At 35.9% G+C, this 27,046-nt stretch overlaps 1 protein-coding gene across 4 annotated transcripts in view; it reads left to right on the forward strand.

Moving 5' to 3' along the window:
• The window catches only part of ASXL3 (ASXL transcriptional regulator 3), a 243,119-nt gene that overhangs the window by 133,169 nt on the left and 82,904 nt on the right, over window positions 1–27,046 (forward strand). For all 4 annotated transcript variants that reach the window (XM_072604508.1, XM_072604511.1, XM_072604509.1 and 1 more), the window contains one exon: window positions 11,116–11,237. In XM_072604508.1, coding sequence (XP_072460609.1) covers window positions 11,116–11,237 — 122 coding nt within the window. The remainder of the gene's footprint in view (window positions 1–11,115; window positions 11,238–27,046) is intronic.

A 27,046-nucleotide genomic window follows, 5' to 3' on the forward strand; every position in this document is an offset into this window, starting at 1 on the left:
ATGAATTTGGCAGACTGAACTATAGGTTCGTTCTAAAATTTTGAGTCATTGATCTGTATTGGTCTCTACCATTTACAGTAGTCTGACTTTTGACTTCCTTAAACTCATTTCTACTCTGTATTATCCTGTTTCACACACTGCTCTTCCTTACCACTATCCTCAGTTCCCATGATGACATCTGAGTTCCACAATTCTTTTTATTCATTATTTAACTGTGCCTTGGTCTCTTCAATTTAATCAGCATCCTTTTTATTCTAATCATTCTCTATCCTTTTTGTTTCATCCATTCTTAATACTTAACTTTATCCTTACTTCTTCTCTCTCTTCTATCCCACTTCTCCCTTTTCTTTCCCCTTTCCCCTCCCACTTTCTATAGAGTAAGTTCGATTTCTATACATAACTGATTATATGTTATTCCCTCCTTGAGCCAAATCTGATTAGAGTAAGGTTCAAACAATGCTCATCTCCCTCCCTTCTTTCTCTCTCCTATAGGGTTTTGTGCCTTTTCATGTTATATGGTTTACATTTCTTTGCATCTTCCTCTCCTCTTTACCCAGTACAATCCCTTTTCACCACTTAGATTTTTTATTATCACATCATGGTCAACTTATACCCATACCCTCTATCTATGTATACCCCTTTTAAATGGCATAATTACAATATAGATCTCAAGGCTTACAAGTGTCATCTTTCCTTGTAGGGATGTAAATAGTTTGCCCTTTTAATAACATGGTGTTGGGTCTTGTTTCCTTTCCGTTTATTTTTTATGCCTCTCTTGAGTCTTGTATTTGAAGATCAAATTTTCTGTTGAGCTCTGGTCTTTTCATCAGAAAGGTTTGTAAGTCCCCTATTTCCTTGAATATCCATCTCTTCCCCTGAAAGATTTGCTCAGTTTTTCTGGGTAGCTCATCTTTGGTTGTAATCCTAGCTCCTTTGCCTTACGGAATATCATATTCCATTTCCTTTGATCTTTTTGTTTAGAAACTACAAAGCCCTATGTAATCCTAATTGTGTGTCCATGATATTTAAATTGTTTCTTTCTGGCTACTTGCATTATTTTCTCTTTGAGCTGACAATTTTAGAATTTGGCTGCAACATTCCTTGGCATTTTCGATTTGGGATCTCTTTCAGGAGGTGATTAGTATATTCTTTCAATGACTATTTTTCTTCCTAGTTCTGGGATCTCAGGGCAGTTTTCCTTGATGATTTCCTGAAAGATGCTAATCCAGGCTCTTTTTTTTTTTTTTGGTCATGGTTTTCAGGTGGACCAATGATTTTTAAATTGTGTCTCCTGGATCTATGTTCCAGGTCAGTTGTTTTACTAATGAGATAATTTACGTTTTCTTTTATTTTTCATTCTTTTGCTTCTGCTTGACTGATTCTTGATTTCTCATAGTCATTAGTTTCCACTTGCCCCATTCTGATTTTTAACAAATTGTTTCCTTCTATTAAGTTTTATACCTCTTTTTCCATGTGGCTCATTTTACTTTTTATGGAGTTATTCTCTTTACTGAGTTGTTGTACCTTACTTTCTGTTTGGCCAATTCTACTCTTTAAGGACTTGTTTTCTATAGTCAATTTTTGTCCTTCCTTTTCCAAGCTATTCATTCTCTCTTGTATCCCTCTCATTTCTTTTCCCAATTTTTCTTCTACCTCTCTTATTTGACTTTTAAAATCCTTCTTGAGCCACCAAGAACGATTTTTGAACTTGGGACCAGTTCATATTCCCCTTTGAGGTTTCAGATGTGGGTATATTGACAATGTTCTCCTCTTCTGAATTTGTGCCTAGATCTTCCCTGTTCCCAGAACAAGAATCTGTGGTCATTGTCCATTTCTGCTTTTTGCTCATGATATTTGCTTAATTTCTGGCTTTTAGAATTGAGCTGCCATGCTGGAGCACAGGGGGCACTGACCTAAGCTTCTTATGCTAGAAGCCTGGGACCTGGTCACTGGCTTTGTTTGCTGGAGTCTCAGGTGCTTGCAGGTGAAGGCTGTAGGGGTCTGGCAGGTTACCTGGTGCTGAACTTAGGTCAGCAACACTGGAGCTCTTACAGTGGGGGAGGGGAGTCTGGCTGCAAGGGACACCTGCTCACCCAGGCCATGTACTCAAATGTTTGGCTGCTGAAGGATGTCTCCCAACCTGGAACTGTGCCTCGTGGAGTTGTGCTGAAGCACTGGGAGATTTGGCTGTTGGAGAACACTGGCACATGTGGTGGTTTTCCAAGCTGGTGTCTACCAGTTACCCTGCCTCTGCTGAGAAAGTCAGTGGTCCTGGTGTTGGTGTTTGCCTGCTCCACCACCCTGGGGCTCGGGATCTCCCCCTGGTTTGCTGAGGTGGGGCTTGCCACTAGCTTGGTGGTATGCCTCCTATACTGTATTGCCACTCCTCTGCCAGAGCAAGAGGAGCCTTTCCTGTTAATCCCCCAAGTTTCCTGGGTTACAAGACTGCTGTACTCCATCCTTCTGCTGGCTCAGTTGTTGCAGAGTTTTTCCTGGGGCAATATTTTCTAGGCTTTCAGAGATTAATAAGGGAGGGTGAGAGCACCTAACTTCTTACTCCACCACCTTGGCTCTCAGAAGTGGAACTCACAAACATAAAGGTTCTGGCTCATAGAGTATAGCTTGTTTCATAACTCTTTGGGAATAATTCCAGATTGCTCTCCAAAATGGATGTATCGTTTCACAGTTCCATCAACAATGAATTGGTCCCCTGGTTTTCCCTATCCCCACCAACATTTGTCACTTTTCTCCTCTATTGGTGTAAAAGGATATATCAAGATTGTTTTAATTTGTATTTCTCTGGACAATGATGATTTAGAGCATGTTTTCACATGACTGTAATTTTTTAAAAAATTTCTTCATTGGAAAACTGCCTGTTCATATCCCCTGAGTTCCTGAAGGTTAACTTCTCTTATACCCCACCCCCTTCTTTTTGGCTCCCTTTTATGTGCTGTCTTCCTCCATTAAAATGCAAGCTTTTTGAAGACAGGGACTGCTTTTCTTTTTGCTTGTGTTTGTATCTCTAGTGTTTAAGATAGTAACTGACATATAAAAAGTGCTTAATAAATGCTTGTTGTCTGTTTACATTTGACAGCTTAGTTGAGGAGGAATTGGAGTGGGGAGAGATGAGGCAGGGAGACCAGATAGGATGCTATTGCGTTGGTCCATGTGAGAAGTGATGAGGTCTTGTAGTAGGGTGGTGGCTGTGTGAGTGGAGAGAAGATGTTTATGAAAGGTGTTTAATAACATAATAAAAATTATTAAAAATAATAAAGGTAGAACTGACAAGCTCTAACAACATATTGAACATATGAAGTGAGTACAAGTGAGAAGTTGAGAAAGACACCCATATGCAAATATGGGTGTCTCGTGCTCTTTACAGTAATAGGAAAATTGGGAAGTGGGGAAATTTAGAAGAGAATCAATTCTATTTTGGATATGTTGACTTTGAAATTCCTACAGGACTTCCAGTTTGAAGTATCTGAGGTGTACCTGGTAATGCAAAACTGGAACTCAGGAAAGAGGTTAGCACTATATATATAGCTATGGGAAGGGTCTGCATAGAGATGATAGTTGAATCCTATGGGAGCTCATAATATAACTAAATGAGATACTGTAGGGAGTAAAGAAAAGAGAATCCATAGACTTTAGCGAAGGCACACAGTGGATAAAAACTGGCATAGAGAAAAAGAAGCAGGAGAGATCAGTGTCATGAATATATATCGAAAAGTGAAGATCCAAGAGAAAAGAGCAATTAATAAATAGTGTCATAGGCTACAGAGGGGTCAAGAAGGATGGGAGAATAAACATAGTAGGTATGTAAGTATTTACAAAACACTAAAAAAATAAATTTAAGTAATTTTGGAGAGGAGGGAAATAGCACCTGGGGCAATAGGGAAACTTCATACTGAAATTGGGTTGAGTTTTGAAAGAAAAAGAGAGATTCTAAGAGGTGGAGGTGGGAAAAGGAGTGAACGATAGGCATAGAGGACTTGCCAAAGACATAGAGTCAAGAGATTGAATGCTCTGTGTAACGGACCTCAAGAAGACCAGTCTGGCTTAGCCAGAGAGGGTAATAAGGGAAGTGAAAGAGAAAACATAAGGAATTTAATAAAGCTAAACTGTTTACATCCATACATGGGAAGATAATATATGTAAATTCTTAAGTATTATATCATTATTAGTGCAGTTATGAGGAGTATACATAGACAGAGGGTGTAGGTATAAGGTGACTTTGAGGAGATGATATAAAAACAAGGGGAGTGAAAGAGAATTCCACTGGGAGCAGAAGGAAGGGACAGGTAGAATGAGGTAAATTATCTCACTAGATACTTACTTTTTAATGTAATGCACTTACTCTCATTAGAATTGGCTCAAAGAGGGAACAACATATATGAGCAATTGAGTACAGAAATTTATCTTAGCCTACAGGAAAGTAAAAGGAGAGGGGGTTAAGTAAAGGGAGGGGCTGACAGAAGGGAGAACAGATTAGGGGAGACAGTAGTCAGAAGTAAAACACTGAGGAAGAAGGATAACTTTGCACAGCCCTGCCTCACTTAAATCTAATTCACTTGAAATTCAAGACATCAGCCTCCTGATGTCGTTGGTCCTTTTTGAGAATGAAGGGTGAACAACAACAGACAGTATAAAATACTTGGGAATCTATATGCCAAGACAGTCCCAGGAATTATATCAATACAGTTGTAGTGAGATTAAGTTTAGATCTGACTGGCAGTAAGTCAGATCTAAACAGCTGGAAAATTATCAATTGTTCATTGGTAGGCTGAGCTAATAAAATAAAATTATAATTCTGCCTAAACTAATTTACTTATTCAGTGCCATACTATGCAGACTACCAGAAAATCATTTTTAGAGCTAGAAAATATTCCAGAAGAACAAAAGGTCAAGAAAAGGAGGGAATTAATGAAAAAAAAGCAAAGGAAGGTAGCGTAGGTGTACCAAATCTCAGGTTATAATATAAAGCTTGAGTAACCCACATCAAAACTATCTGGTACTGGCTAAGAAATAGAGTGGTGGATCAGTGGAAATAGATTAGGTATATAAGACACAGTAGTAAATGAGCATAGTAATACCTAATAATCCAAACATCCAGTTTCTGGAATAAGAAGCCACTATTTCACAAAAACTAATGGGAAAATTGGAAACTGGGTATATGATTTAGACATTAAAGGGTGATACCATAAGCAGAATAAGAGAAAGAATAGTTTACCTGTCTGATCTATGGAGAAGGGAAGAATATATATCCAAACAAGAGGTAGAGAGCATTACTAGATGTAAAATGAGTAATTTGTTTACACTAGATTACAAAGTTTTTGCACAAACAAAGCCAATGCAACCAAGATTAGGAGGAAAGAAGAAAATTGGAAACAGTATAGCAAACCTATCTGATAAAGACCTTATTTCTCAAATATATAGAAAATGGAGTCAAATTTATAAGAGTCTAAGCCATTCCCTAATTGATAAAATAGTCAAAAGATGTGAACAGGAAGTTTTCAGATGAAGAAATCAAAGCTATCTCTAGTCATATGAAGAAATGCTCTAAGTCCCTATTGAATAGAGGAAGGCAAATTAAAACGACTTTGATGTAGCACCTCACACATGTCATGTTGGCTAATAAGACAGAAAAGGAAAATGATAAAGTATTGGAGAGGATGCAGGACAATTGGGAAAGTTATGCACTGTTGGTGGAGTTGTGAACCAATCCAACCATTCTGGAGAGCAGTTTGGAACTGTGTCCAAAGGGTGATCAAACTATTATATCCTTTGATCCAGCAATACCACTACTAGGTCTCAAAGAGACTCACAAAAGAGCTCACAAAAAAGGGAAAAGGTCCTACATGTACAAAAATACAAAAATATAGCACCTCTTTTTGTGATGGTAAAGAACTGGAAATTGAAGGGATGCCCATCAATTGGGGAATGGCGGAAAAAGTTGTAGTATATAAATGTAATAGAATACTATTGAATAATAAGAAATGATGAACAGGCAGATTTCAGAAAAACCTGGAAAGGTTTACATGAACTGATGCAAAGTAAAGTGAGCAGAACCAGGAAAACATTGTACACAGTATCTTTAGTGTAATGTGATGATCAGCTGTGAACAACAGCTTTTCACAGCACTACAGTGATCCAAGACAACTTCAAAGGACTCCTAATGGAAAATGCTATCAACCTTCAGAGAAAGAACTGATGGAATCTGAATGCAGATTGAAGCATATTATTTTCACTTAAAATTTTTTTTTCAGGGTTCTTTTCTTTTGGCCTGTTTACTCTTTCATTTCATCTTCTTTCATGCAATCATGTTTTATATGATTCCACATACCTATTCTATATTAAATATCTTACTGTCTCAGGGAGGAGGAGATAATTTGGAACTCAAATTTATTTAAACATATTAAAAATTATCTTTACATTTAATTGAAAAAAATTAAGTACTATTAAAAAATAAGGACATAGACATGGAGAACACCAAACAAAATCATCAAAAATTATATTTTATTAAGGGGAAATAACTGGTTACCTAAGTGGGATTCATATAAAAATGGGCTGTCTGTGTAGCTAGGATATTGATTATTTGGAGCAAAGGTAAAAATCAGATTAGGGCAAAGGCTAAAATCAAGGAGATTGAACATTTACCATCATCTTTTTTCAAATAATCCATCAGTGCCAAAAAGTGGGAAATAGAAAAAGGAAAAAATCATTCATTCATGTAAAAGTTTTAACTGATACTCAACAGTTGTCATAATGAGGATATAAGCACCCAGAGAATGAACTTGGTCATCAAACACTTCCTCTTCCTGTCAAGAGGGATAGAAGTCAACACCAGTTCAGAGTAAGAATTCCTTTGTAGGGGAGAGGAGCCAAGATGGCAGAGTAGAAAGATACATATATGCTAGCTCCAAACACACAGCCCATTAAAATACTTGTAAAGAAGAACTCCCAACAAATTCAGGAGCCCCAGAAGTCACAGAACAACGGAGTGGAGGAGATTTCTGTCCCAGAAAGACCTGAAAAACTGACATGAAAGGTCCATGGTGCACTGGACCCAGAGCAGAGCCCAGTCTTGCCTTGGCCATGTGGCGCTGAGGGGAGCTGATCCGAGCAAGCTTCAGGGACAGAATCTCCAGCAGCCACGCAGGTCCCTCTACCCACAGGCACCAAAAGTCAGTGAGAGGGTCTTTTCAGCTTGCCGAGAGGGGAGCGGGGTATCTCCATAACCCAGGCCCCCTCAGGAGACAAAGGCGGAGGCAGCAGAGGACAGGGGCTCCCAAAGCAGGCAGGAGCTTGCATCCATGGTTGAAGGTCTCCACATAAATCCCCTGAGGGAACTAAGCCCCTGGTGGTGGCCCTGCCCCCACCCAAGCACCTGAACTTAATCTCACACTGAATAGCAGACCCACCCCCACCAAAAGCCCTGAGGCTGGGAAGCAACATTTGAATCTCAGACCCCAAGCACTAGCAGGGCAGAACTGGAGGCAAGGTGGGTGTGGAAAGGAAACTCAGAAGTCAAGTAACTGGGTGGGAAAATGCCCAGAAAAGGGAAGAAAAATAAGACCAAAAAGGTTACTTTCTTGGGGAACAGATATCTCCTCCCATCCTTTCTGATGAGGAAGAACACTGCTTACCATCAGGGAAAGACATAGAAATCAAGGCTTCTGTATCCCAAACATCCAAAATAAATATTCAATAGGCTCAGGCCATGGAAGAGCTCAAAAAGGATTTTGAAAATCAAGTTAGAGAGGTGGACGAAAAACTGGGGAAAGAAATGAGAGAGATGCAAGAAAAGCATGAAAAGTGGGTCAACACCTTGCTAAAGGAGACCCAAAAAAATGCTGAAGAAAATAACACCTTGAAAAATAGGCTAACTCAACTGGCAAAAGAGGTTCAACAAGCCAATGAGGAGAAGAATGCTTTCAAAAGCAGAATTAGCCAAATGGAAAAGGAGGTCCAAAAGCTCATTGAAGAAAATAGTTCTTTCAAAATTAGAATGGAACAGATGGAGGCTAATGACTTTATGAGAAACCAAGAAATCACATAACAAAACCAAAAGAATGAAAAAATGGAACATAATGTGAAATATCTTATTGGAAAAACAACTGACCTGGAAAATAGATCCAGGAGAGGCAATTTAAAAATTATGGGACTACCTGAAAGCCATGATCAAAAAAAGAGCCTACACATCATCTTTCATGAAATTATCAAGGCAAACTGCCCTGAGATTCTAGAACCAGAGGGTAAAATAAGTAATTCAAGGAATCCACCGATCACCTCCTGAAAGAGATCCAAAAAGAGAAACTCCTAGGGAACACTGTGGCCAAATTCCAGAGTTCCCAGGTCAAGGAGAAAATATTTCAAGCAGCTAGAAATAAACAATTTAAGTATTGTGGAAATACAATCAGGATAACACAAGATCTAGCAGCTTCTACATTAAGGGATAGAAGGGCATGGAATATGATATTCCAGAAGTCAAAGGAACTAGGACTAAAACTAAGAATCACCTACCCAGCAAAACTGAGTATAATCTTTAGGGGAAAAAATGGTCTTGCAAGGAAATCGAGGACTTTCAAGCATTCTTGATGAAAAGAGCAGAGCTGAAAAGAAAATTTGACTTTCAAACATAAGAATGAAGAGAAGCTTGAAAAGGTAAACAGCAAAGAGAAGTCATAAGGCACTTAATAAAGTTGAACTGTTTACATTCCTACGTGGAAAGACAATATTTGTAACTCTTGAAACTTTTCAGTATCTGGGTAGTTGGTGGGATCACACACACACACACACACACACACACACACACAGCACAGAGTGAATTGAAGAGAATGGGATCATATCTTAAATGAAATTAAGCAGTGAGAGAGAAATATATTGGGAGGAGAAAGGGAGAAATGGAATGGGGCAAACTATCTCTCATAAAAGAGGTAAGCAAAAGACTTTTTAGTGGAGGGAAAAAGAGGGGAGGTGAGAGAAAAACATGAAGTTTACTCTCATCACATTCCACTAAAGGAAGGAATAAAGTGCACACTCATTTTGGTATGAAAACCTAGGTTACAATACAGGAAAGTGGGGGATAAGGGGATAAGCAGGGTTGGGGGGATCATGGAAGGGAGGGCAATGGCAGGAGGGAGCAATTTGAAGGCAACACTTGGGGAGGAACAGGATCAAAAGAGAATAGAAGCAATGGGGGGCAGGATAGGATGGAGGGAAATATAGTTAGTCTTACACAACATGACTATTATGGAAGTCATTTGCAAAACCACACAGATATGGCCTACATTGAATTGCTTGCCTTCCGAAAGGGAATGGGTGGTGAGGGAGGGATGAAGAGAAGTTGGAACTCAAAGTTTTAGGAACAACTGTCGAGTATTTTTCTTGCTACTAGGAAATAAGAAATACAGGTAAAGGGGTATGGAAAGTTATCTGGCCCTACAGGACAAAAGAGAAGATGGGGACAAGGGAAGGGAGGGATGATAGAAGAGAGGGCAGATTGGTGATAGGGGCAATTAGAATGCTCAGTGCTTTGGGGTGTGGGGAGGGGACAAATGGGGAGAAAATTTGGAACCCAAAATTTTGTGAAAATGAATGTCAAAAGTTAAATAAATAAATTTAAAAGAAAAAAAGATTCTCCTTTGGGCAGTTGTGGTGGCTGTTTCAAAGTAGAAGAAAAATATTTTTCTTGGTCTTCTTAAATTTGGGTGTAGGGGATAATAAATGTTAATGCCCTAAAAAAAGAAAAAGGAATTCCTTTGTAAAACACATTAAAAAAGGAAGATAGAAGATTATGAACATCATTGCTTTAAAAGCAATGGATGTGAAAATAATTCTAAAGAATGAGGATTCATGTCGTTCCAAGACAGTTTATAAATTACACAGGCAGGATGCCAAGATTTGTATATTTGAGAGAACAGATTTGTCAACTTTTATATAATCTAGCTACATGTTGTAGTGGATAGAGTGCTGGATTTGGAATCTGGAAGAATTTAATTAGAATCCTAACATTTACTAGCTTTGTGACCCTGGTTCAGTTAGCCTCAGTTTCTTCATCCAGCCTTCTTACACTAACCCTCCTTCCCCCAACTCTTCATTTCAGTGACATTAGACTCTGCAGTCCCTCAAGCAAGACATTCTGTGTCCAGTTCTAGGCATTTTTGGCTTCCCTCATGCCTGGACTCCTTATCTCTACCTCTTGGCTACCCTGACTTCCTTCACGTCCCAGCTAAAAACCTCCCTTCTATACAGAAGTCTTTTCTGTTCTCCCTTAATTCTAGTGCCTTCTCTTTTTAAATTAATCGTGTCTTTTAATAAATGTTTATTGACTCTCTATAAAATGGAGGTAATAGCAATTCCTTTCATATGTTTGTTCAGAGGATCAAATGAGATAACTGTAAGGCACTGTATAAATGTATAAATCATTGCTGATAGACCTGAACGCAGCATTTGGACCACATACCTTAGTGTACTCCTCTCACTGTCCCCACCCCTCACCAACGTGTGATTCAAGGAAGCAGAAAAAACATGCAGTCTTATGAACAGTAGCCATAAAGCTTTACGTTGATAATTTTGGACTTTATTCAAAGAAATTCTTTGAATTCTTTTTTAGCTAGTGCTAGTAAGCAGTGTTAAGAGGGAAAAAGTGAAAGTCTCCCTAATTCAAGGAAAGTAACGACATCATCCTGGAGAATGGGAAAATTATATGTTAATCTGAGAAAGGACCAGTTTCTTCACATTTTAAAAGGCAGCATTCTGATTTTTATTCTTTTTTATTCTTCAACTGGGGATGTATTGTTCAACCCATAATCCACTGTATAGATTAAAAAAAAAAACTAGCATATATAAGTAGTGACATAAATGAAGGAATGAGTTTGGTATGGTTTTGTTTATTTTAAAATTTTTTTTGTTTTATTTTTTTACAGATAGCCTGTGGGGTGAGAGAGATTCAAAATGATTACATTTCTCAAGGCTTGTTTTCAGGTGGACAATATATATTGTTCACATATGAAGAAGCTGCTTTATGCTGGAAAGCCCCAACAGTTAGTGATTCTAAGTGAGATTTCAAATGAATTAGACATTTATCATCTCATATCTTTTCTCTTTTTCTAGTTTGTACAAGACAAGTGTCTGAAGAAGCGTCTTCCAACCGAGACTCAAGCCTTACAAATACAGCAGTGCAAAATAAGTTAGTGTCTTCCTTCCAGCAGCACACCAAAAAGGCTCTTAAACAGGTAAAGTTACATCAGTGGCACTGAAGTGTCTATCCTTCAGCATAATTTTTGGAAGATCATAAATTAGAACTGGAAGTGAGGGACCTTACAGGCCATCTGTTGCAAGCTTCTTTTATAGATGAATTGAGACCCTGCGAGCTTAAATGACTTAACCAAAGCCACACAGGTACTAAGTAGGTGAGCTGGGATTTGAACTCAGCCTTTTATCTCCAAATCCAGTACATTTTCCACTGTGCCACATGTCAAAACATGTAGGCAACATTTGGAACAATGCTCCAAGCAAGCACTCTCCCTTGCCACCTGTGTGACTCCCCAGGACTTAACATTGCCTGTGTACTTCCAACTTTTTCTAGACACTCTTTCTAGTCACCTGCAGCTTCACAGGACTGAACCTGCCCAGGCCTTGGCATCCCCTGATCCCTTCACCTCCTTGTACTTTCTAGCCATACACAGCTGCTTAAAGCCCTGTGACCACTCTACCCAAAGACAAACCAGAGGGGACAATAACCTATCTGACCTCATTCCTCAATGATTAGCACACTTCCACCCCATCATACCCACCCAATAATTATTAACTGCCTGTTACCATTGTTCAACCCCATTCTCTATCCCACCCCCTCAAACACCCTCAACTATGCCTCTAAAGTTACCTAACTTTTCCATTTTGCTCTCTGAAATGCCAGCTCCATAGGCAAAAAAACTTCTGATTAACTCTCTGCAGTCTTGGTTCTGACCTCATCATTCAACCAAAACTACACGCTTGAAATTGTTCATGATCTCTTAATTGCCAAATCTAATGTATTTTTCTCAATCTTCTTTTTTTGACCTCTTCACAGCCTTTGACTTATCAATCAGCTTCTTCTCTCTGATACTTTGTTTTCATGATACTGCTTTACCTGTTTCTCCTTCTGGCTTCTGAACTTCTTCTGTGTCTCCTTTGCTGGATCTTCGTCCATGTCATGACAGCTGTGTCCTTCAGGGCTCTGTCCTGGAATCTCTTCTTTTCTCCCTCTATGCCTAAGAGAGATCACTTGGTGATAACAGCTCTCATAGTTTCAGTTATCATCTCTATGCAGGTAATTCTCAGATGTCCTTGTCCAGCTCCATCTCTCTTCTGACCTTGGGTCTTACATCTCTAATTGCTGCTAACTACTTATCATAAATTGGATGTCTTGTAGACATCTTAACTCAGCTTGTTCAAAACTGAACTCATTCACTTTCCCCCAAAACCTTTTCCTCTTTCCTTACTTCCCTTTTACTATCAAAGGTGTTACCATCATCCAAGTCACTCAGGTTCACAAACTAGGTGCCATCCTTCATTTTTCACTCTTTCTTTTCCCCCTCCCCCATATTCAGTTGGTTGTCAGATTCTTCTGTTTTATCATCATGACATCTCTTTATGTACCCCCCTGCAACCACTCTAGTGCAAGCCATTATCACATCACACATGGACTTCTGTAGCAATGTGTTGCTCCATCTCCCTGTCTCTTATCTTTCTTCACTAGGGTCTGTCTTCCACTCAGCTATCAAATTGATCTTACTAAAGCACAGTTGTGAACATGTTACATCATATTCAATAAACTCCAATGACTCCCTGTTATCTTCAGGTTCAGATATGAAATCTTCTCTTTTGCTTTTTTGCTCTTCTTTATTTTCCCCTTTGTTTGGACACTTCCTAACTTTCTAGGCTTTTCACACCTTCCTGCCTTTCATGCTCTCTGTGATCCAGTGACACTGGCTTCCTGGCTGTTCTTCACACAAAGGCATTCCATCTTCCCACTTCAGCCATCCTCCATTACTGGAATGTTTTTTGTTTTCATCTCTACCTCCTGGCTTTCTTCAAGTCTCATTTAAAGTCCAGCCTTCTGCAGGAAGCCTTTCCTAGTCCTTCTTAATCTTAGTGCCTTCCCTCTGAGACTGCACTCCTCCCACCCAGTTTACCCAGTTTGTATTCATGATAGTGCTTTTTGCCTTTTTTGTATCCCTCACACTTAATCAGTCCAATCCAATATACATTTATTAAGGGCCTACTGTCTGCCAGGTGCTGTGCTAACCACTGAGAATGCCCTTAATAAGAAAAAGACAGTGCCTGCCCTCAAGGACTTTACAGTCTTAATGGGGATGGGGAGGACAATACCCAAAAGAGGCAGGAAAGGTGGGGGAGGGAAATCACTAGGAGGCACCAGGTATTGGAGTATCTTATTCTTTGGAGTTGAAACCAGGCAGAGCAGCAGAGGCAGAGTGAAGTGACTAGTAAAGTCCAGTTTCTGTCTTCTAGAAAGGAAAGCATTGGGAGGAGTTTAGTATTTCATCCTCCAGCCCTTCAGTTAGAAGGAGATGAGCCTGAGGAATGTGGTATCAATCAGGCTTTGAGTTAGCAGGATCGTGATGAGTTTAGAAGTAATGAGCTTAACCTGGAAAGCTCATCTTGTTTCATGGAGTGAAACCAGGCAGAGCAGCAGATACCTTGGGGAGTGAGCTGAAAAGTTGACCAATAGTAGGTGCTTAATAAGTGATATTTAACTTAGTGATGTTTAAATGAGCTGCATGACTCATTTGGTTATTGTTTGGGAGATTAAAAATAGAATAATTGTTTATAATTAAGTGAGAAAAATATTGTAATCAATGATATAACATCATGGAATATATTTTGTTAATAATGTTGGTGTATAATGCACTTTAATGACTTATAATTGCCATATGAGTTTCATAAATATATGATGATGTGATGTAAAAATTGGTCTATTTGTGATCCAACTGAGTCAATCTTCTATTGGTTTTAGATATTTGTTTTTATTCAGATGTTTAATTTGCAATTATGAAAAGTAAGAAATAACTTGTTAATTTATTGGATGTTATGATTTACATTTTGTTTTGGAGGTTAACATGATGAAGAGGAAAGAAGCAATAGTTCTGATATGCTCTTTCTTTTGTGGTAATATCTGTAATGTTACTTCATTATATAAGATATGCTAAATTTATTTGTTTACATAAAAATTATACCTTTTAAAAAGATATTATATCCCATTGCTCTAGACTCTAGAACTTTTCACCACCCCAGAACAGGGATTATATATTAGTCATTTTTGTATCCATCACAGCCCAGGCCTCATTATATTTACTCTTTCAGAGTTCTATATTTGGGTACATTTTTTTGTTCCTTAATTCTGTATGCTTATATTTGCTGAAAAGTGAGACAATTCAATTGAACAGACATTTATTAAGTCCCTACTTTGTGCAAGGCACTATTCAAGGTGCAGACATCAAAAACAAATCATTTTTTACTGTGGCATATTTGGGGGTAGGCCTGGATACAACATTTGCACAGTTTTAGGGTAATTTGAGGAAAGAGAGAATTTAACTGGGTACAGAAGGAGAAGCTTCGTATTAGAACTGGTACCAGAGTTGAGCCTTGAAGTAAGCTAGGGATCCTAAGAGTAAAAGGTAAGGAAGGAGTATATTCCCACCTTAGGGGAATCAGAGCAAAAACAGGGAGGTGGGAAATTTAGATAACTAGTTCAGGAGTACAGAGAATAACTACCTACTAGACAAGTTTGGCTGAAAAAGTAGAATGTATGAAATGGAATAGTATGAAGTAAGCCTGAAAATGTAAGTTGAACTTATATTGTGGCATGTTAAATACCAGGTTGAGGCATTTCTATTTTTGTCCTATTATTCAATAGGGAATCGTTGAAGATTTTTGAGAAGGGAGTATATAGTCTAGTCCCAAGTTGGCTCCAGAAAGACAGCTTTATTTCAGAGATTCTTTGAAGTTTAAATCAGCGTGAGTTAAGAAAGACATTTTGTGGTCTGGGAATAAACTGGATATTTTGGATCTACTAAATTAACCCAAACCTTTGTTAATCTGGGACTAATTCAGCTTTCCATTGCTTCAGGTTAGTGTCAGCCTTGCAGAGGAATGTCTCCTCTGCAGTCCATTTTAAATCTGGCTCTGTAATTATTTCTGTGGAGTGGCCCCATAGAATCTAGAAATGGACCTTCCCTAGCTTCAGAGTTATTTGTCATGGAAAGAAATGTGACCCCCTAATAGATTATGAAATGGTTCTTGTAATTTTCATTTTGCTACTGAGCTCATTGAAAATAGATGGAACCTGCATGTGTTATGGGGCAGCGAGGTAGTACAGTGGATAGAGTGTCTGACCTGAAGTCAGGAAGACGCATCTTCCTGAGTTGAAATTTGGCCTCTGACACTTGTTAACTATGTGACCCTGGGCAAGTCACTTAGCACTGTTTGCCTCAGTTACTCATCTGAAAAATGGAAAAAGAAAGGACAAACCACTCCAGTATCTTTGCCAAGAAAACCCCCAAATCAGGTCACAAAGAGTTGGACACAACTCAAAATGACTCAGCAACAACAAAGATATCTTATTTGCCAGGGTGGGGGTTGGGATGGGGTGTCAAAATTATGTTCTACTGATAGATTCTTCATGTAATCTTGTATGCCTAGCAATAATCAGACTTTTGTAGGATGCATTTGATTACAATTCCAAAAGTGGGCAAGAAATTCAAATAACTATTTCTCATTGTGGTTGGACCCAGAGTATTCTATCTTTATTCCTGTTGGTTAAACAAAATGAATTTTACATTTCAAAGATGGCTTAAAATGTTATTCAGTCAATATTTGAGCACTGAGAGAGCATATGACCCTGTTGTAAGTTAATGTTGTCAAATTATGTCACATCAGATATCGGATTGGACACTAATCTGTAAGTAATAAGATGATGTAGGAAGTTTGTTCATGGGTTGAACTTTAGGCATCTTGATAGGGTGTAGTCAGTAGTCAGGAAACATAAAAATCCTGGTGCCTGGCACTAGATGACAGTTTGATAGGATATATTACATACCTGATCTTTTAGAGGTTGACCCTGATGAAGGAAAAGGTCTATAATGTGAAGATCTAAAGAATGAAAAGATTATTTTTTTTCACATTTGTTTATTTTTACATCTGTTTGGATAAAAATTCAGAGGTAGGAGGAGAGAAGGGCAAGGCAACATGGTAATTTCACTTGAATAAGTATAGAATAGACTTTATCAAGGGCAGATAGAGGGAACTGATGTAAGTTTTATAGTGAATAGAAAGCCGTGAAGGTCATGATTCTAAGGTTGTGTTTAATTTGAAAGGTGATATAATAATCCTATAGAACTGTAAGATATTGTTTGTTTTTTGTTACAAATTTATTCATTACTTACATGTAATCATATTATTAGTATGACTATGAGATTATATGAGATTTATTAGTTTTGTCCAGATACTAATATAAATAAAACACTTCTCAATTTAGGAACATTTGACTTTAAAAGTGTCTCATATAATAGAAGGTTAAGGTGCTTGCCCAGAATCACACAACTGATGAATGGAAGAACTGGAGCTACAACCCAAGTCTCTTGACTCATTTCAGTGAAGCAATCCTATAAAATATAATAATAGTTATGAGATATATTCATATATATGTGCATTTGTGTACATATCTTTAAGATGTGAAAAGTACTTTACAAAAATTGTCAATCAGAAAACCTTAAGCTCCTATTGTATACCAGGCATTGTTTTAAATGCTAGGGATACAGTGACAAGTCAAAGAGTACCTGCCCTTGAGGAGTTTATGGTCTCATAGACTGATAGGTATAAAAGTGCTAATGAAATGCTTCAATCAAGAAAAAGGAAAGTTATAGGTTATTAGGTGAAACTAGATATAATAGGAACCAGTATTATCACCCCATAAAAGCCTAGGAAAGTGCCAAGAAGTTCCCATCTGCATTTCCACCCTATTTCTATCTACCTTTTAATTCTCTTAATTAAAGCTGCTTTTTCTCAGACACTGTCATTTAAAGGGAAAAGCAAACCTAAAGTCTCATGTGATTTTTTCACTTTTTATTACCGGTATTGTAACTGTATTATTCTCTACAAACTTCATCTGTGGTGCAGGTTAAATATACTTCTTGGGTTAAGCTAGAAACTTATACAGCATTTACAAAATTGAGTAAATTATAAAGTGTGTTCTGTGCTCCAAACTGACTTAACAAGCAATTGTATAACATGATAGTTTTGTAAATTAGGGACTGTGTCTACATAAATACTGAGAAATGCAAAAATGAGTAAAGAGAAAAGGTAGAACTATAGATTTAATAGATAGATTTAACAAAGGGGTGTCTCATAGTCTTAAACAATAAATTTAATTATCATAAGGACCAACCTTCTGTATCCTTGTTCATTTTTTTATATTCATTGATTTGATTTAATGTTTTAATTCTATACTTTCATATTCAGATATTTAAGAGTTTTAAAGAGTTATTCCAATTTTAACATGGAACATATATGTGTATATAAATACATCTGTGAAGTAGAGATAATAATAGCACCTACTTCATAGGATTGTTTTGAGGACTAAAGGAGCTAACATATAAAATGTTTCACAAACTTTAAAGGGCTGTATAAAAGTGATTATTGTTATTATTACTACTATTATTATATAAACATATATGTTCATGTATATAATAAGCAATATTTGTTCCATGCCTAAGTTATTCTTTGGTTGTTAGCTACATGCCAATTATTTACTGAAAGCTTACTGGCTACTGGCCTTACAAGAGTTATAAATTCCTTTTTTCTATTTGTTATTCATTTCATAACAAAAGAATAGTTTAGGCCCTGGGAGAATCTGACCCCAAATATGCAGAATACATTTATTTGATTAATAATCAGATTTCTATTTGAAATTCATTTTCAAAAAAAGCTAGACTATCAGACTTTTGCTTAGATTCTCAGTAATTGCCTAATTTCTTAAGCACTTGCTCTGTGTTCCATTTGAAATCACAACAGCTTCAACAAGTATGCCACCTTTTAAAAATTTTAAATGGCTGCATGGTTATGTTAAACACTGACCAAATATAATGGTCTGTGTCTAAGACTCTTCTCAAAATATTCACTGGGTCATGTTATTAACAGCCCTTAGATATAGTCCAAGACACACAGTTTATACTAAATTCTTTTTTATAGTGAATGATGCTATACTGCAGTTCTGGGACCATAGGATAATAGATTTAAATCAGGAAGTAATCCTTCTTGGACAATTAGTTCAACTCTTCATTTTACAAATGAGGAAACTGAGGTCCAAAGAAGTTCTAGTAACATCAGTTTAAGCCTGAAAGGTACTTCAGAAGTCATTAAGTCTAACCTCCTCATTTTAGAGATGAAGATCCTGAACCTGAGACAGATTAAGTTTCTTCTGCAAGGTCACACAGCCAATGTTAAGAGTTGGGGATTTGATTGCAGGTTTCCTTGCCTCTAAGTTGTAGTACTCTATACTCCAGTGACTTTGGCCTCCTTGCTTTTCCTTGAATAGCATACTGCATCTCCCATGTAGATGTTTTCACTGGTTGTCCCCCATACCTGGAATGATTTGCCTCCTCATTTCCATCTGGTTTCATTAATGTGTCAGCTAAAGTCCTTCTGCAGAAAGCCTTTACTGATCTTCATTCTTGTGCCTTCCCTCTATCTTCTGCAGTAAACTGACTTCACTAGTGAGTGACAGAGACAGGATTTAAAAATATGCCTTCTGACTCCAAATGCAGTGCTACTTCCACTAAACTTCAGTATGATATATATGAAGTGAATGACAATCTGAAAGAAGAGAAACTTTGCAGTAACATTAGAAGAAAATATAATCTTCATACAATCAAAACATATTACTCTCAGAAATAAGATGTGTAGAGACAACATAAAGATTATAGGTCTCCTAAAAGAATATTGGTCAAAAACTCCAAACACTTTAATGCCATTCATAATACAAGAAATTTGACCAAAACTTCTAAATACTGAAACTAAAGTGCCAATGAAAAGAATCTACAGATTAACACAATGGGAAAAAAAAATTTATTTATCAAAGCTCAGTACCCATAGTGGTTAAACTTAGCATTTCCAGTGATAAACAGTAAATTTTTGAAGCCACCAGTAGAAAGATTAATATAAATAAAATGAAGTTCAAATGATATTAGACTATTCTGAACCCTCCAGAAACTGCAGGAGGGAATGTGTTCCCAAGAGCAAAGTAACTTAATATAAAACCTAAGGTGACCTACCATGAAACTCTGAGCCTAACCATTAGTGCAAAAGGATGGTTGTTCAGTAAACAAGAATTATTTGAAACCTTCCTAGAACGAAAATCACATTTGAAGAAATTATTTGCTTCTTGAACACCTCAAACAACAGAAAATACAAGAAGACAAGCAAACAACTGTGACCAAGAACAATAATAACAAAAATAACAACAAAGAGACAATTAAGAGATTTCTCTTTAAATGCACCCAACGTAACAAGTGAAAGCAAGAGCTCAATAGACGTGGTGTAGAAACAGGCATGAAACAATATAGACTAGCCTTCAAAACATTCCACATACAGGAGAATTAATGTTTTTTGTGGATCTAAATTATAGCATCTGAAAGCACATAAGGGGAGAAAGGAGAAAGAGAAGAGTAAGTGGTAGATGCTATTCAAATCAAAGGCTAACAGTGAAGTGAAAATTAATTCCTACAGTGTCTTGAAAAGAAGAGAGCCTCCAGGAAATTGGATTAAGAGACAAAGGGAGGGGTAGAAAAATGGGGAATAAGAGGGAAATCTTACTTTTGTAGTGGGGATAAAGAATACAGATGAATGTTCCCATGGGAGGAGAGAGATTTCTGTAAGGGAAATTAGTATCTTACAACGGGTATAATCTGTAGGGATTTGATACTTAAAGAGATTGCTCTTTCATTCCTCTTTTATGAGAGATAATTTCCCCCATTATACCTCTATCTTCCTCCTTTTACCAGTGCAATCATCTTTCTTACCTCTTAATTTTATTTTAATATCGTCCTATCATGATAACTCACCTCACACCTGTACTTTGTCTAGGTATACTTCTGCCTGCCGTAATAATGATAGAATTCTTAGGAGTTACAAGTATCATCTTCATATGTAGAAATATAGTCAATTTAACCTTAATGAATTCCTTATTATTTCTCATTTCTAGTTATCTTTTTGTTTTTCGTGAGTCTTATGTTTTTGAAAGTCAGATTTTTTTATTCTGCTTTGATTTCTTCATCGGAAATGCTGAAAAGTCTTCTATTTCATTAAATGACCGTTTTCCCCCTGAAAGATTAACCTCACTTTTGCTTCTTTACCCTTTGGAATATCACATTTAAAGCCTTCCAGTCTTTTAATGTAGAAGCTGCAAGATCTTAAGTGTTATTCTGACTCTGCTCTATGATACTTGAATTATTTCTTTCTGGCAGCTTGTAATATTTCTCCTCAACCTGGGAATTCTCAAATTTGACTATAATATTCTTGAGTGGGTTGATTTTGTGATCTTTTTTAGGAGATGATTGATGGATTCTTTCAAAGTCCATTTTATTCTCTGTTCTAGGATATCAGAATAATTTTATTTGATAATTTCTTGAAATATGATGTTGACCAGGCTCGTATATTGACCATGGTTTTCAGGTAGTCCAGTAATTTTAAAATTATTTCTCTTTAATATGTCTTCCAGGTCAGTTGTTTTTCTCTTAGAATCATTAGCTTCCAAATTAACTTACCAATTAACTTTCAATTAACTTGCCAAATTCTAATTTTTAAGGAATTATTTTCTTCAGTGAGCTTTTGTACCTCCTTTTTCATTTGGCAAATTCTGCTTTGCAAGCAGTTCTTTCTTTCAGTGAATTTTTTAACCTTGTTTCCATTTGGCAGCTTTTACTTTTTAAAGAATTCTCTTCAGTGAATTTTTGTGCCTCTTATAGCATTTGTCCTATTCTTTTTTTTAAGGTGTTCTTTTCTTCATTATTTTGTATACCTCCTTTACCTGAGGCCAATTTGCATTTTTTTAAGCTTTGTGTGTAGCTATTTTGACATTTTCTTCTTCTGAGCTTTTGTTTTATTCCTCCATATCATCATAGTAACTTTCTTTATATAGTTAGGTTTCCTTTTTTTGTTGTTGCTTGCTCATTTTTTCAATTCTTGACTTAAACTTCATGCTAAAATTGGTCTGGGATTCTGGGGTTGAAGGGATACTTCCTAAGCTTCAGGTTTTTCTTACTGCTGTTTTAAGAGCAAGTTCTTGGGGTCTGTATATTTTCAGTTTTTCTAAGGTTTTATGATCTACACAAGGGATCTGCTCTTCTCATTTGTGCTTTGGTCTTTGAGCAACCACAAACACTCTTTTCCACCCTAAATCTCTGACCCCTGTCCCTGTTCCTACCAGTGTTCCTCTCCATCCTGGCACTACAACCTTGAACTGCTTATAGGCAATGCAGCAGAGTGTTTACAGGGAAAAGAGATCTGGTGGGAACAGTGGCCTTAAAATAAATTGTTACAGTAATTGAAGAGATATAGACCTGTGTTTCTAGAAGAAGTCAAAGAGAAATCCTAATCTCGTGGTAGAAGTGAAAGAAAATATAACTGATTAATTTAAATGTGAATGGATTAAAGAATCTAATAAAATAAAAAAAAATGCCAGATTGAATAAGTGTACAAAGCCTCACAGTCTTTTGCTTCCAAGAAATAAATTTAAAAGACAAAGATCTGCACAAAATAAAACTGAGGAGCTGGCATATATAATATTGCACAATAAACGAATTCAAAATAGTAGACATTGCAGTCTTTCAAATATAGCAAAAAACAAATGTTCGAAACATAAAAATGGATAACCAATGCTATATTAGGCTTAAGAGAACAATAGACAAACTGATATAAAAATTAAAAACTTAAACATTTTATCGTATGAATTCATAGAAATATTAATTGAACTAAAAGAAAGTATAGATTCCCTTTTTCAGTTTTGTATAAGTCTAACAGAAAGATAAAATGGTATATATAGAACTCAAAAAATTGTTCAACAGATTAGGCTAAAAGAATTATTACATCTCAGTGATACTGATACATCTCTGTGTATGTATATGCACACACATCCATATATACAATACATATGTGTGTGTATGTACAGCATGACATGTTGATTTCACAAAAAAATGATCTGTTATTAGAACATAGAGGTATTGCAAACAGATCTATAAAGGCAAAAATAGTAAAAATGAATTTAGAGACAGTTATACAATTGAAAGAGTAATCAGTTCAGAGAATACATGCAAAAGACAGACTGAAATGGAGACTTAACAATGAAATCCAATGTGAATTGACCCACAAACAAATCTAATTATTATGAGAGAAAATGATAATATGAAAGAATATTCCAAAAGTCAGGGTTTCAATTAAAGGTATCCTCAAGGGGAAAAGTCATATTCCTGCAAACATAGATTAACAATAGAATATTGTGATTAATGATCTAAATATGTTTTTAGAAATCAGAAAATAAACATAATTAAGAGTATCACAAAAGAGGCATTATCAAAATTAGAAAGAAATATATAAATGGGAAAGTAGAAAGTTTTAGAAATGAAGAACAAAACTAAAAGCCAGTTCTTTGAAAAGACCACCAGAAATAACAAATCTTTAATCAGTTTCATTAAAAATTGGACAGAAGATCAGATCAACAACATAGCAAATGACCAAGGTAAAATCATAAAACAAGAAAGAAAAATAATAATTAGAATCTATTAGGCCGTTATGTGCTAATAAAACTGAGACTATGAAAGCATTAGAGGAATACTTTCAAAAGTATAAATATAGAAATTAATATAGAATTGATAAAAAAAATGCAAATCAAAACAACCCCAAGGTTTTATTTTCCTCCCTGCAAAGTGGCAGAAGGTGACAGAAGATCGATGTAGCCAATGTTAGAGACATTCTGAGAAGATAGTGACAGTATTCCAGTTTTGGTAGAGTTGTGAATCAGTGCAACCATTTTGGAAAGCAGTTTGGAATTATATCTTTTGACACAGAGATTCCATTACTGGGCTTATACCCCAAAGAGAACATTGATAAGAATATAATCACTTTATACTTAATAATATTTATAGCAATACTTTTTTGGTAGAAGAAAATTTGAGGCAAAAGAGATACTCAAGGATTGGGGAATTCTTAAATAAATTATGTCACATAATGGAATATTACTGTATTATAAGAAATGAGTATGATAAATACAGAGAAACATGGAAAAATCTGCTTTAAGCAAAGCTGTCAAATCAGCTGAGCTAAGAAAGTCATATACACAATAACTGCATTGTAAATAGAAAAAAAATTAACCACAAAAAAACCCGAAGTAAATGTTGCAAAATTGTAAAGAAGAAACGTGTTTTGAAAAAAAGGTAATCCTATCCCATCACACCCCTCTACAGAGATGAGTCTTAAAAGTGTTACACATTGCACATTTTTTCTGATTTATTAATTTTATTGATTAGTTATGCTGATTTTTTACCCTCTTTTTAAAGTTTTTTTTTTTTTAAATGTGGCGACACTTTGGAAGGAGCAGGGGAAACTATGGTGATATAAAAAAATCAATAAAAACTTCAAATTTATGCATAAATATTTGATAATTTAGTAGGAGTTTTTTAAGCACATATAAAGCAAATCTAACAATATCTCAGGAATGGATTAATGATTCCCTCCCCCCTTACTGTTATTATCTTAAAATTTTAGCTTTTTATCCTTTTGAATATTGGAGCAAAAAAATGAAAAAAGACTAAGACTAAATTTTATTATGATGGAAAATGACATGGTATTAAAATATAACCTTTCCTTTTCTTCTGTGCCAATTTGTCCAAAAGTCTTCATTATTTATTTAGGGTAATAGAACTTAGAGAGTCACAGAGTCTTTTCTTTTATATAGCAGAGTAGATTCATTCTTACTGTTTTACTGTAACTTGTTATTTCTGACCAATACTGTGAAATTTCAAAGGTTATGTTGCATAATAGTTTCTGAACATGGGCATTGACATTTAGACAACCAGTAAGAATGTGAGGTGCTGATGTCTAATGCAGCCATATGTTTGGTATGTGTATATTTTAATTATTTAAATTTTAACATTCACAGCATGTGATATTTTAAACTCTCCAATGAAGTATTTACCATACTAATGCATTATCCGTATACTGTTGTCTTGTTTTTCTGTCAGTTCCCCAACAAAATAAAATGGGCATCATCTCTTTGTTACGTAGATTTCAAGATCTTCCAACTTGCATGTTCTGTTCTTCTATTGTATAGTAGAAATTAGGACCATTCCCTAGCTTTTGAATTTTCTAAGAAGCTCCTTGAATTAAAACATTTGAGATATAATTTACTGATCTAGATAAAACTGCCCTGCCTTGTAAAGAGAATTTGGGAGCGACTCTCCTAACTACTTTCCCTTAAATTTTCCAGGTTATGGTCAGGTCTATGATCTGTGACTCTTCAATGCAATCTTAAGTTTTTTTGTTGTTTTTGTTTTTAAAATGTTTTGCTGTTAGTCTTTCACTATATTTTTGTCATTTGTTTTATTATTTCAGAGTTTATTTCTGCTAGATGTGTTAAACCCAGAATTTTCTTTTATTGGAGAGACTTTGGAAGTATTTACTAAACTTTTGTAATCCTAATTATCCACATCTTATAAATTTGATACTTATAGAACTGTTAAAATATGTATGTGATTTGAGGAAGAAAATATTTTATATCAGAAAAGCTGTAAATTATGATTTTATAGTAGAATCAATTTATACTTATTCTCAATTTGTTTAAGCCTGGGATTTAATTTCTTTCAGATTTTTAACTGTGTTGAAATTCCTTCATGGGGTTTTTCATCAGGATATATTTTCATGTTAATCCTAAAGAGAATTGAAGAGGTTTTTTACTTTTCTTATCAGAAATTAAATATGAACTTCATACAGTGCAATTTGACCTTTCATCTTTCATGGCAGATTAAAAACCACAATAAGGTTAACTATGTTATTTCACATTTCTATGACATCTTTTTGTTATATTTCTGGAGATGTAATAAAACATCAATATAATTTTTGTTCCTATGATGATGTGCTCAACTTCCTTAAAGAAAACTCAGGGACCTTTAAATTTTTTGTTTTTTAATTATACTTTTGACTGAATAGGATTAGCCTGGTTTGTGATATTACTATCCATTCTGAGTCATAATGACACATTGCAATTTGTCATATAAATTAAGCTTTTAAAAGTTGCCCACTCAGCTTACCTTGTGAGTTTTAATAGGATTCAATACCTTCAATCTAACTCTCCTATTACCTAAATTGTGGCCAAGTAATAGCTTCAAGATACGTTATCTACTGCACAAGTGAGAAATTTTAGTCCTGATTTCCAGTGAATACATTTTTTATAAGTGTGTGTATGAATGTATGTGCACACGCATGGCAGTGTGTCTATTTTTGAGTGTGTGTGTCTATGTGTCTATCTGCATGTGAATCTATATTCTATAGGGAAGGGACTTGTTCCCAGAGATTCAGGGACATAGGGAAAACATAACAGAAAAGTTTCTCTTTGTCACAATAACCAATCTAAACCAATCCCAATCCCTTGGCCTGACTTCTTTCCAAAATAAACATGACCCATAGCCCTGATTTCATATTTACCTTTCCTGGAAGTTAATTACTTAAACTTGGTAGAAGTTAAAATACACTTTTTTGTCTTTCTCCTCATTTGAACTTTGTTGTTCCTTTTCTCTAGCACAGGACCTTATATATGCCTACCTCTTACCTTCACTCTTGCTACATGATCAGCACACTCTCTTTGACATTCCAGATGTCTCTGATGTGTTTCTTGCCCTCCTAGTATTAATTCTCTCCTATTAATGTGCAGGTTTCTTTCAGTTTCTTTCTGGTCAGTTGGTAACTTTAATTCTTTTGTAGACTGTTGTAATCCATGATTCATAGCTGTAGTATATAGCAGCATCAGAAATAATTGCTGATTGTGGAGTCATTAGATCCTAGATTTAGAATTCAAAGGGATCTTAGAGGTCATCAAGTCCAACCTCTTCATTTTAGTGATGAAGGAACTGAGTCACAGAGAGATTAAATTACTTGCCTAGGGCCATAGAGAGCTAGTAAGTATCTGAGATGGAATTTGATCTCAGGGCTTCCTTGCTTGGAGTCCATTGCCCTTTTCTCTCTGCCATGCTGCCCCTGTTTCTTAGCAAAACTGGGGATTATTAAAAGTATTACACAATTTTCCAAATGCAATATAATTTTGTTCTCTACCATCAATTCTTGTCATAGTTCATTATCCATCTGTAGACAAAATAGGTCCAACATAGATGAATGGATAGATCATCTCCAGAGGCTGTCCAATCGCCTGTATACTAAGTATTCTTCATCCATTAGATTTTTCTTCTGTGCATAGTTGGGCTGGACCTTTTTGAATTATTAATTCATTTAAGAGTCCCTGTACTGTTCCAGGATTCTTTCCAAATGACATGATGATAACATTTGTTAACAGGAGCATATGGAGAACTCACAGCCTATGGGGAAACTTTCTTTCATTTGGAGTCAGTGTTAGACAAATTCCAAGGCAATGGTAAACACTTTGGATAAGCATGTCTCATCAGCTATTAATAATCAGTGAATTATTGAACAAAGTCCTTTCTATTGTTAATATTTTTCAAGAAATTTTGTATAATTTTAATACATATACTTGAGATGCATTTTTAGAGGAGACTCTTTAAAGCAGCAGATTGCTCCACTGAATTTCACAACATTTTTTAGTCAATTCAACTCAACAAACATTGATTAAACATCTACTATATATTAGACACCATGGTAGACATTGGGTATATAAAAACAGAACTGAAAAATAATCTCTACTCTCAAGGAGTTGTGGGAGAATAAGATAGAAACAGAAAGGTATATACAAGATCATTTGGAGAAA

Source organism: Notamacropus eugenii, chromosome 4 (assembly GCF_028372415.1).
Source record: "Notamacropus eugenii isolate mMacEug1 chromosome 4, mMacEug1.pri_v2, whole genome shotgun sequence".
NCBI classification, from domain to species: domain Eukaryota; kingdom Metazoa; phylum Chordata; class Mammalia; order Diprotodontia; family Macropodidae; genus Notamacropus; species Notamacropus eugenii.